The sequence below is a fragment of the Nothobranchius furzeri genome, chromosome 14 (genome assembly GCF_043380555.1).
Source record: "Nothobranchius furzeri strain GRZ-AD chromosome 14, NfurGRZ-RIMD1, whole genome shotgun sequence".
Taxonomy (NCBI): Eukaryota; Metazoa; Chordata; class Actinopteri; order Cyprinodontiformes; family Nothobranchiidae; genus Nothobranchius; species Nothobranchius furzeri.
Window position 1 is genome coordinate 31551772 of NC_091754.1, and position 12121 is coordinate 31563892.

General features: G+C 42.7%; 1 protein-coding gene across 4 annotated transcripts in view; it reads right to left on the minus strand.

Annotated features, from left to right (window-relative positions):
* sema5ba (sema domain, seven thrombospondin repeats (type 1 and type 1-like), transmembrane domain (TM) and short cytoplasmic domain, (semaphorin) 5Ba) overlaps window positions 1–12121 on the minus strand; it is a 266236-nt gene that overhangs the window by 84811 nt on the left and 169304 nt on the right. For all 4 annotated transcript variants that reach the window (XM_054746665.2, XM_015965908.3, XM_015965907.3 and 1 more), the window contains 3 exons: window positions 2498–2560; window positions 1545–1643; window positions 1248–1461 (listed from right to left, as the gene is read on the minus strand). In XM_054746665.2, the coding sequence (XP_054602640.1) occupies window positions 1248–1461; window positions 1545–1643; window positions 2498–2560 (376 nt within the window). The remainder of the gene's footprint in view (window positions 1–1247; window positions 1462–1544; window positions 1644–2497; window positions 2561–12121) is intronic.

The following is a 12121-nucleotide window of genomic DNA, read 5'->3' on the forward strand; positions in this document are numbered from 1 at the left end:
AAGTGTGACCTTTCCTTCCAGGAAAACAGTTTAAAATAACTCCTGTTTTCTGTGTGTTTGTGCATCAAAGCAGCTGGGTGAGAGAGCATCACTGAGGGGTCTGTCTCTGCCACAGCCAGAGTTCTGCTGCAGTGCATCCACAGAAAAAGGCCCAGCGTCAGCAGCAGGGAGATTATTGACACTGACTCCAACAGGATAGACGGCGTTCCATGTTTTCTCCGTGTCATAAATCCCTCTGATTCCTCGGCCTAACCTGTGCTGTGTGTTCCAGACACAGCCTCAGACCAAAACAGCCGTTGTAATCCTCTCCCCCTAAACCCCGCTGGAATGGATAACAACAAGACACAATCGTGCCGAAAGCTTGAAAAAGTGCACACTTGGCCCGTCTGCTGCTCCGCTGAGGCCTGTGGAAATGTTTAAAGAGGCTTCAGGAGTTTTCTGAAAAAAAAAAAAAACTCTTGTGTGGATGATGTGGAAATCCAGCCTAGCTTTAGATCAGATCAGATGACTTGTCCTCTGAGGTTAGATTTCTCTCTGGGGCTGCAGAACAATAAGAAAACACTAACCCGGTGAAACAACAACGAAGCTGAAAGCCTGAAAAATGCTGGTCCTTTGCTTTTGTTGGATTAATCAGCCCCTGATGACTTTTATCAAACTTGTAACATAAAAAGTAGAATCAATAACCAGCTGCTTAGGAAATGTAGGTGAGGATGACTCCAGCTCCGCCATTCCGGAACTGCGCTGCTCTGGGTGGCTGCATGTTGGAGTAGCTCTGTTGACCATATCTTAGAGGATTTTTACTGCAAGTTTTTCACTTTTTGAGCATTTGTTATGATGTGTAACCATGGTAACAAGCTGGTTTACCATTGGGAGAAGCTGATTAACATTGGAAAGGTTGAAATAATACCTCAACTGAAGCCACAAATCCCAAATGAGCTAAAACGCAAGAAGCGTGGATGCAGAGCGGGAGCAAAACGGAGACAGAGAAAGTGGAATTTCAAACCATCTCTTCCATTGATCATAATGGGCAATGATAAATCAGGTGCTGGTCAGCATCAGAAGCAGGGACCTGAAAAGGCTCAACAGCCTAATAAAAAAGGCTGGTTCTGTTCTGGGGACTTCCCAGAAGGGGATTATTCTGAGCTTCTACAGCAATCAATTTCCCTCTGGGATTAATAAAGTATTTTTGAATTGAATTGAATTGAAAAGAAAGGAAATGTGAGCGTGAGACTGGTCTCTGACTGTACCGTTGAGCCATTTGGAGTTGTACTGGGCGGTTCTTAGTGGGGGCATGCCGCCGAGGCTTCGGTATATGACGGGGTCACGGCCTGAGAAGTCAATGACAGTGGCGGCGTACAGCTCTCCGCTCTCTGTCACCACGGCTGTGGAGTTGTGCCGAGGGTCGTATGGACAGCGCGCCACTCCGTTCACACGCTCCAGCACTCTGGTCATGTTTCCCACCTGAAAAAAGGTTCAGAATTCTCAAAAAAGGATGTAAAAACGTGCTGAGTGCATGAGTTTTATGTTTGCAAAGACAACAATACCTCTCTGGTGATACACAGTGGCTGAAAAGCATTGGTGCCACAGGTCATGACCTCAGTCTTGTTCACCAGCAGGACCCTGACATAGTTCTGACATTCAGTCTGCAACATAAAGGGAGAAAAATTAAGTTTTACAGAAATGATGGCAGGGCAACAGCTCCTAAGTATTTTCCTGTCCGAGGCTTCTTTCACCCCGGAGTCCATTGTTCAGGAATATGAATACTAGTTTCTCACAAAATGGAGGCGATTAATGACACGGACAAAGGCGCTCTACAGTAACTCAAGAGCGCGTTTCAGCACAAAGACTCTAATCTTTTACAACAAAAGTAAGACATTGATTTATCGGGCCTTGCCGCTGAGAACCGAGGTAATTGCAGCAAAGCAGGATTCAAAGAAAACTGTTTTGTGAATTTGGCTTCGGTTGCCATGTGGCAAGAAATGAAGACGTTGCATAGAGTTCTGGCAAAAGTTCAAATAGGAGAACGGATCCCAGCGGCTGCTCTCCTGTTGGAGGAGACGTTCCACACGCTGTGCTTCACTTCTGCGTGGGACAGCAGAAGTTCAGGAGGGCCGTTCAGTAATCAGATGGTTGCAGGTTCAATCCCAACTCCGACCAGAGAATGCTGCTGTGTGCTGCGGTGGAGCCGGTGTTCGGACGGCCTCGCCTCTGTTGGTGGCTCATTCCCATCAGTGAGTGAATGTGTGTGTGAATGACTGATTGTGTTGTGAAGCGCCTTGGGGGGGGGGTTGTAGAGCCCTAAGAAGGCACTATACACATACAGGTAATTTACCATTCCCGTGATGTTCTTGTATCAGGCATAAAAAAGATCCCCCCCCAAACATACACACACATACACACACCAGGGACGTTTAGCTAGAGGATATCAGGGCAGCCTGACTGTAAGCCCGGCCGTGCTGACATGAAAAGCTGTAATTGGGGGCGTGATTGAGGTTACCTCTGTTTTGCCTTTGCTCTGACATGACTTCCTGGTCTCCTCATCCGGTGCCCACTCCGTTGCCTAGGAGATGAACACAAGATGACAAAAGGGATGACAAAGAGGCCAAAAAGCAGTCAGCCGAGTTCCCAAAAACACTTGAGGAGAGGTTACGCAACAACAAACTGCTACTACTACTGAAGGCCCTCTCTGAAAAGATGCTCGAACCTCTCTACTGTTTGTTTATTGTGTAAACATGCAGCAAAAACAAGGAGAGGAATGGGTGAGGCACGCAGCCTGGCTGCTGAGGGGCAGAGGACAGAATTAGCATGTAGATGTCTCTCTTCATCTTCCTCTTTCTCAGAGTTTGCAAAACTCACCTCACCTTCCCTCCACCACCAAGACTGCTACGAGCCAATTATATTACTGTTGATGGTTACAGTATGTCTTGGGCTTAATTATGGATGCAGGGAAGCAACAGCTGCAGAGCAAACACACTAATGTATACACACAGGCTGCTTGGCCACCAGCGCTGCACTGGCTCCTGATGAGATGCTCCTCGTTTGGCACAAACTGTAAACGAGCAGGTGCCAAAGGACCCCTCACCATGGGTCAGTGGCTTCAGTTCATGCATCCTTTACCCAGGGTCCTCAGCTTCCTGAATAGGAAGGTGAAAAGGTCTCAACGTAATAATTTCTTCTTTAAATTGATTCTTATTATTTAGATCTTATCAGCTGCCTTCGTTATGTGTTGGTTGTGACTCGGTATTGAATAAAATCTACAAAAATGTGGCAATGTAACTATACATGTAATTAAAACAGGTTCATAAACACCAAACGTCAGAGTTAAAGCCTGCATAAATTAAAGACCTTGCATTCCACGATCAAATAAATATCACCCAGTGCTTTCTGTGTCCAAACAAAATTCATCGGAGGAGAAAAGATGGGGTTATCGCCATTTGGGTAAAGGTTTAACTAAACTACAGCCATTTGTTTGTTAAGCTGCAATTCCAAAATGTTAATTAATCTTCCTGGAGCAGTGTGTTTCACTTCAGTCCTAACAAGGTAATCCATCACTCAGTGGATTACAATCACAGGTTCTGTGAGCAACGACCAATGAGATGACAGAAGTCTCTATGACAACCATAGGTCCAAATGTGTTTTATGGGAACATTTCTTGTTTTTATAGTTTTCCAAGTTCATCTGACCCAATGAAAAGCGGAAAAAAACGTGATTTGTTTCTTTTTCCCAGATGACAGTTGTGTCACTGGACGGGGTGCTCAGAGCTACACTGTGAAATCGGATTAGCCCCACTTACCTGAAATAAGCAAGCAAAACAATAAGTACATGGCACTAAGTAACGATGTGCTGGAGCTACTAATACTTGCAAAGTACACTGTAAAAACTGATATTTTTGGAACGCTAAATATCACCAAATAAAACCATCTAAAATGTAACTAAATATATTAGTTAAAGACTGAAATAAAGAAAAATGATTTCATTCCGATCGAAATACCTTTTTTTTAATTGAACCTAATTGTAATGATTATTCAATTCAATTAAATTCAAAAATACTTTTTTAATCCCAGAGGGAAATTCAATGTTTAAGTACACACAATTCCAAGATCAGACATACATCCATAGACACATGACAAGAATTGGTGACTGTGGTCATTCGCAACGTGAGTCGCGCTACCGTTATAGATCAAGAGGGTTTATATGAGGTTGGAGTCAGGGGTAAGGGGAACAAAAGGCACTTCAGAGTTACCCCCGACAGAGAGGATAGCTTTGCTGTGCAAAAACACCACCTCAGACAGATATGCACACAGAATTCAGACGATACACAACACAAGTGTCCACTGGGTGGGGATGGAAGGTTCTGAGACTCTCCTCACTTCAGTGCGTGCAGCCGCAGAGCAGCGCTCTTCACCTCCGTTTGGACAGGGGAGGGAGATAATGGGTTGGAGGGCACATTGAGTCCCAGATACGGTTCCACAGCCTTCACCGGTCACAGTCCCGCCCAGGCTGGGATAGGGAGAAAGGGTTTCCATAGCAACGGCAGCATTCCACATTTCTTCTGAGGGGAGAGTTTTCACTTCAGCCTCACAGGCTCCAAGGGCACCAGATTCAGATAACAAGAATTGTTTTGGGTACAGACAGAGATAATTTCCTCTCTGCCTTAAAGTTCTATTGGTCTTCAACCCATCCAGGTCCAATAGTGGCATTATTAATCTATTCCGATCCGTGCTGATCCGTCAACTCTCTCCTTGATCGAATCCACCTTCTGTGCCAGAGCCTGAATCTCAGCCAAAGTTCCAAGCTTACGACTCATCTCGACAATGATATGAGTTTGTGAGTTTACAGCGTGATGCATTCCATCCCTGAGCTCCGGGATTAGGCCAATATTCCTTGAAAGCTTTTTAATTGTCCGGTATGCCAACCAGCAGGAATCCCAGCACCAAAACAACGAATATCCAAACATCTTCAGAATCCTCTACAGACATTCGAGAGATGCAGCTCAAGTTCCACAGTTTCCAGGAGTCCATGATATGCCCAGCTGGCTCTGTCCCAGAGGGGCATCAAGGTGCTCCTTCTCCCATTCTCATCGTTGAAAAGATTGTGTCAATTGTGTTGAGAGTCCAACTGACCAGATCCATGTTTAATAATTTCAGTTACCTGAAAAAATACAGAGAAGCGCAGAGCACAGGCAGACAAGACAAGACAAGTGCTTGGGAGCAGCAGGGGAGGAGAGGGGAAAAAAGTGTCTGTACTCTCCAAGAGCCGGAAGAAGAAAAGGCACTTCAGAGAAATGAAAGTTAGTTCAGCACAGTTATTTAGTTCTAACCCAAATACCTTTTTTATTTAATGAACCAACAGAACCCAGTTGTAATGATTAGAACTTAACCAGAAAAATTTGTTCAGCACTACGTCACACTTCATTTAACTCATTCACTGCCATTGACGACTAAAGTCGTCATTTGCATTTCTTTACTGTGTGGGCATCGGAATGAGCCCCCACACCGTGAAAACAAACATCCCAGCTCTACAGCCGATCTTCATCCGCGTGCGTCACACGTCACGTGATGAGGAAGCAGAAAATCCATGTGTTAGGAGACCGTTTTGGGCCGCTGCTGTAAAAAAAGTGAGGTGTGAACCGGAAAAACTTCTGCCGATCACAATTTGACAATGGATTATGAAAGAATGGATAACGCTCGAAACTGATGTAAGAGGTGAGACTACCTACTACAACTACTTCTACAAGTAGAACATTGCTAAGCTGAGTCCCATTCTGTCCCGCTCTGAACTTGAGACTGTTCTCCACACCTTCATCTTCTCACGCTTAGACTATTGTAACTCTCTTTTCACGTGTCTGAGCAGAACCTCCCTGAACCGTCTACAGGTGGTTCAGAATGCCTGTGCTCGGCTTCTGACCAAGTCCTCCAAACACACACACATCACCCCGCTTCTCCTCCAGCTTCACTGGCTGCCAGTCAACTTCAGGGTTCATTTCAAGATCCTGGTTCTGGTCTATAGGGCCTTACATGGACAAGCACCATCTTACATTGGTGATCTTCTTAGTCTCTGCACCCCCAGCAGGTCCCTGAGGTCCAGAGACCAAAGCCTACTGGTTGTGCAGCACCAGGCTAAAGACCAAAGGTGACAGATCATTTGCTGCTGTGGCCCCCAGACTCTGGAACTCTCTCCCCCTGAGCCTGAGATCAGTGGACTCAGTGGTCTCCTTTAAAAAGCAGCTGAAGACTCACTTGTTCAAAGTGGCTTTTGTATGACCTTCTTCACCACTCTCTCTTTATTCTGCTCTCCCCACCTATTCCACCTTCCTCAGGACCCACTGAATTCCTGTTCACTCTCTCTCGCTTTCTTAACTTTTTTAAAATCACAATTGCCTATTTTTGCTCATTTTAATACATTTTTAAACATTTTCTAAATGCTTTTTTATATTTTTACGTTTTTTGTTTTTGTGAAGCACCTTTTGTTTTGGTAGTTTTGGCGTTGACATCATCATAGAGCACAACGTTCTGTGCTGGCAGCGAAGGGCTTTACTAATCAGGAAACGGTTGGCAGTTAATGAGTTAAAATGACCCAATAAAATAACCTAAAATGTAACTAAATATATTAGTTAAAGACAGATGTAAAGAAAAGTAAGTTAATTCTACCTATTTTATCTAATTAACAAATAGAACCCAATTATAATGAATAAAACGTACCCAAAAATCTTAGTTTGGCACTGAATTTAGTTATTAACAACTAGAACCTAATTATAATTAGTAGTATTTACCCAAAAATACTAGTTCAGCACTGCTGGATTACCAGATTTATTTAATTAACAAATTGAACAATTGTATTTGTTTATAGTCCCGTGCTGTACTGGCTTTCCAGCACTGGGCTGCCATCTCTCACGGATTGAGCGTGAGACACGCGCATTTGAACCTCTTTCCACGCTCTCACGTCACACTTCAAATATGCTGAAGAATCCCCCCCCCCCCCCCCCCACACACACACACACCCACACACACACCCACACCCACACACACCTTCACAGTAAGCTTACGGAGGTGAAACGGTACCCCCACCGCCACTCTCACGGTTGGTGGACGGAAGAGAAGTATGAAAGTTCAGTTCAACTTTTGTAAACCAAAAATATGCTAGATTTGTATTACTTTTGGCTGAATAAATTTTTATTCATACACATGTTGATTTATACAGCAGTAGCTCAGAACATAGAGCAGGTGGTTCTGTAAGAAGAAGGTTGCAGGGACAATCCCAGCTGTGCCAGATGTAAGATAGTATGACTTTAACTAATGAATTTAATCAATATGTAAATTCCATTTTAAAGGTGCAGTATGTAAAACTATAGTGAGAATTTTACAGTGAGAAAATCCCAAAAGACTATAATGTAATTTTGGAAGGAAGGTTATACTGAAACATATTTCACATCCAGCTGGCTGTGGGGATTGTCGGTTCGTCTCATTTCAAAACAAAGGAAGGAGGGATGTAATTACTGTTTACCATCAGAGAGTGTGTGGGTGCCGAGTCTCCTGCGAGTTAATTCTGCCGCGCCGTATTAGCAATTGGAATTTGACGACAGCCGGCAAAAAGCTCCAGAGTTGTTTAAAGTGGTTACAGGAACCAGATTTTACTGCAGGATGTCATTTTTACTTCATTTCTACATAATGCACCTTTAACTAATTAATTGATTCAATTACAAATAAATAAATTGTTTAAAATGTAACAAATATTATATAATAAATAATAACATTAAATGATAATGCAATAAGAGTATTTTTTCAAGTATTTTTAGATGTGTAATTTTGGTAAGGCTTACTTAAAGTTGTGATTAAATTTTACATTAATAAACTGAGTGTGAATTGTTACACTGTTATTAGTGGTTAAATTGTGTTGGCACCAAGAGGCCAAAAAAAGTTTTTTACAGTGTAAAATGCACCTACAAGTTACTTTAACCAACACAAACAAGTACAAAGTACTTGGTACTTAGAAATTTGCTTACTGAACTAATATTTCTGAGTTGTATGTACTTAAAGCTTCTTTCCGGAGTATTTCTCTTATCCGGTGGCACCATCTAGTGGCTGACAAGCATATCACACAAAAAAATCTGTTGCTCTGTTTTTTTAAGATGGCGATTTCACATTTCTGTTTATAAATGTGCTTCTGTAGCTGACAAACCATGGGCTGCATGGTGACGCAGTGGTTAGCACTGTTGCCTTGCAGCACAAAGGTCGCAGGTTCAAAACTCGGCTGCGGCCTTTCTGCATGGAGTTAAGTGTTCTCCCCATGCATGAGTGGGTTTCCTCTGGGTACTCCAGTTTCCCCCACAGATCACAACATGTCCTATAGGTTATATAATTTAAGTCGCTTTGGATAAAAGCGTCTGCTAAATAAATAAACATAAACATAAAACACGTTGTTTTACGAGTATTATTCTCACGTCAGGTTGTGTTCTCATATATTTATATTTTAGAGACTTACTTGTCCGTGAAAAGTTCATCAACACTGCATCAGCCGAGGTACTTCCTTAAATTTGAAGCATCTAAGCGGTAGTCTAACGCTAGTGGTTAGGTCTGGTCAGCGCTCAGTTTCCTATTGCACAGAGCTCTGCGGGGCTGGGGGCGTGGTTAGCAAAAAAATAAAAATAAAAAAAGACATATTGCTTACCTTTTATTGCAGTGCATGATGAGACAATCACTTTTACGGATTTCTGAAAAATCATACATCATTTCTGAAAGGGGAAAACTCCGGAAAGCAGCTTTAAACAGTAGTAACAAAAAGGCACATTTCTAAGTTTTTTTGTACTCGTTTTTCTTAGTTACATGTTTGACTTTGTATGCATTAGTGGCTCAATACATAACCATCTAGATCAGGGGTGTCAAATATGCGGCCCGCGGGCCAGATCCGGCCCGCAAGCGGGTTAAAACCGGCCCGCGAGATGGTTGTGTAAACTTTATTTTTATCAGCAGTGCATGAAAGGGGGAGGAGGTTCATGATTTAGGATGATTAGCATCTGCATAAATTGTTGTTAATGAGTGAAAATAGCAAACTGAGAGAGATCTACAACCTAATGAGCTAGACAAATATCTGCACACTGTTCAGGGATTTACTGGGATCTCACTTTCTAACTAAGCTTATATTCATTGACATTCTGCGACTGTAACTGTTTATTATTAGAGTGTAAGAGGAGCTCAGCTGCCAAAACACTGCAGCAGAAACGGTTCTTCCTCACACTGAATGCCAGTCTTGATCATTTTGGATGCAGGTTAAGTATCTGCTGGTAAATAAGGGAACTTCTCTGCACAGAGTCCATTTTCCTCCGGTCAGAAAACTTAAACTCCCTGCTGACTGCGTTGGGAAGGAAATGTTCTCAGCACTCCATCCAAACGTTGTTCTGTTTTAAAAGGACGTGCTTGAGTGTTTGTAGCAACATGATGTCCTGTCATGAATTCAAATGGTTAAAATCAGAGACAAACCTGTTTTGTCCATCTGCTAGTCTGACTTACATTCTTTAGGTAAACAAACAATTACACCAAGTTAATGTGTGATTTGATTTAGCAGACTGAATTGCCTCTATGTGTGCAATGTGCTGTACAAATAAAGTTTCCTTGCCTTGCCTAGTTCTTTAATTATGACATTTTGTCACAAAACTGAAGTGAAACTGTCTCGTAGTTGACCCCTCATGACCCGGCCACATGTAAAACTTGTTAAAATGCGCGTACCTACCAAAACAGCCTCATTCTAACAGAACATGTTCAAATGTCCCTGTTATTGTATGTCTGTAACGAATCACCACTGTCCACCCCGACCCACAGAGATACTGGCTCTTAATTATCAGCTAAAGTCTGCTCATGCCACACGTCCAGTTAGTGCTGTGTATTTATTACTTAGCTTATGTAAATGAAAGGTGAGGCTGGGACAAACTGGTGGCATCATAGAGTCTCCTCAGAAAGCAACCAGGCTGGCTCTGGCTCTTGTTGATAGTTACAGCTCATCTCCCAGTCCCCCACAGCAGGTCCCTTCAATTAACCTGCTTCAGCCCCAACTGGAGAGACATGGCAGCAGGGGACGCTTGCATAAACTAAACTGTGATTAAAAATGAAACTTGTGTTCAATATCCTGAGCAGGAAGTGGTGGGGAAAATAAAAAAAAGGGCCAAATGGCGCTAGCGTGCTCTGTGGGAGCTCAGTGCTCTAGTCACACTGCTGCAGCAGCAGAACAGAACGCAGACAATCAACAAGCTCAAATCCACTTCCTCAGAGCCCTTAGAGCAACGAGGCACCTGCCAATCAGAGAGTAGCTCCGCCCACTCCGCAGAAGTCCATCAACCTGCTTGATGGATTGAAAACACTGCTACTCCACAGTTCTTGCCTGTCAGCTCGTCACAGCCACGGGACTAAAGGGATGACGTCATGGTAAACACACACACACACACACACACACACACACACACACACACACACACACACGGACATGGATGCCTTTCCGATGAATCATGGCTTGAAGCATTACCATCTTGTCTGCAGGGCCCCATACACAAGAATCCCCATCGGCTTAACCCGCTGACCTTCACCAAAAATGCCACCCTCCTCTCCCTCGCCTCTTGTTCGTTTCTTCTTCACATGGCTTTGGAACAAAGCCACACTCACACACAGCCTGTGAGAATAGCCGTTCCAGCCCAACGTCCTTCTAAAGGATCCAGACCTCGAATTAAAGATGAACACTGAAGATTTTACAAATGACTCTTCATCATTTATCTAAAAAAATTCATTTAATATTCAAAAATCAGCTCATTATCAGCTCAGTCACACGGTGTTAAAGGAGAAAAACGCCAACTAAATGATGAAAAAGAGAACAAAGATGATTATTAATTAAAATAACCAGTTTTATCTCAAATTGCTTTGTTAATAGATTTGTTGTTAAAATAAAAAAGGGTTCATAGTGTTTAGGGCTGCTAATCAACAATTTATTTATCTCAAGTTTCACAGAAAACTCTCCATTAATCACAAATTAATTATAGATTATAAATATATCACATGATATTTTTATGTTTGACAAGAACAGAGCAGAAAGGTCTTGTTGCGTTAATGTGTGATAAAGCATTAATTAAGGCAATAACACAGTAATAAATATGTGTTAACCTCTTCAGCCCTACCTGCATCTAAAGGACTCCTGTAGATACAAAAAAAAATCAAACAGAAAAACGACTAATAACAAATATAATTATTTTCTTTTAACAAAAAAGCTGAAAAACATAAATTAATGTTTAGAGACAAATGTTCCTGAGGCTTCGACAGGTATGGTAGTCATTATTTATAGGTTTTAATACTAATAAAATCCTGCTGACACACAGATGTGTGTGTGAGGGAATCATTTAGACTTCACTTTTTCACTCTGAAGCCAAGATGAAGTTAAATAAAATCCATCCATCCATTTTCTGAACCCGCTTGTCCACCTTGGCTGGTGCGGTGGTGTCTATCTCCAGCAGTCAACAGGCAATAGGCGGGGTACACCACAGAGAGCCAGTCCATCGCAGGGCAACACAGAGACACACAGGACAAACAATCACACACACACCTAAGGACAATTTGGACAGACCAATCAACCTAACAGTCATGTTTTTGGACTGTGGGAGGAAGCCGGAGTACCCGGAGAGAACCCACACATGCACAGGGAGAACATGCAAACTCCATGCAGAAGGATCCCAGGCGGGGAAGCAAACCCAGGACCTTCTTGCTGCAAGGCAACAGCTCTAACCACTGCACCACTGCGCAGCCGTAAAATAAAAATAATGATTCAAAATGATCTCAGCAGATGAATGAATGTTTCAAACCAACAGTTAAAATTTATTTTGAAGTTTAATTTTCCTTGTAGAGAAAAGGCGCAGTGGCTGTAGCACGGGGACGGGATCTAACGGTAGCTGGAGCCACATAGTTCAGGAGTATTTTTACTCTGGCTGAACTTCTTGTTTCTGACATGTTTTGTTGTCTCTTGAACAGCAATAAGCAGAAGAAGAGATGTTTTGTTTATCTCGTGTTCAGAAACAACTCAAAGATGGCAAGCTGTGCTTGGAGAGGCTGTGTTTCACACCGCCGATGAAGGAGCTGCAAATGTGAACAAG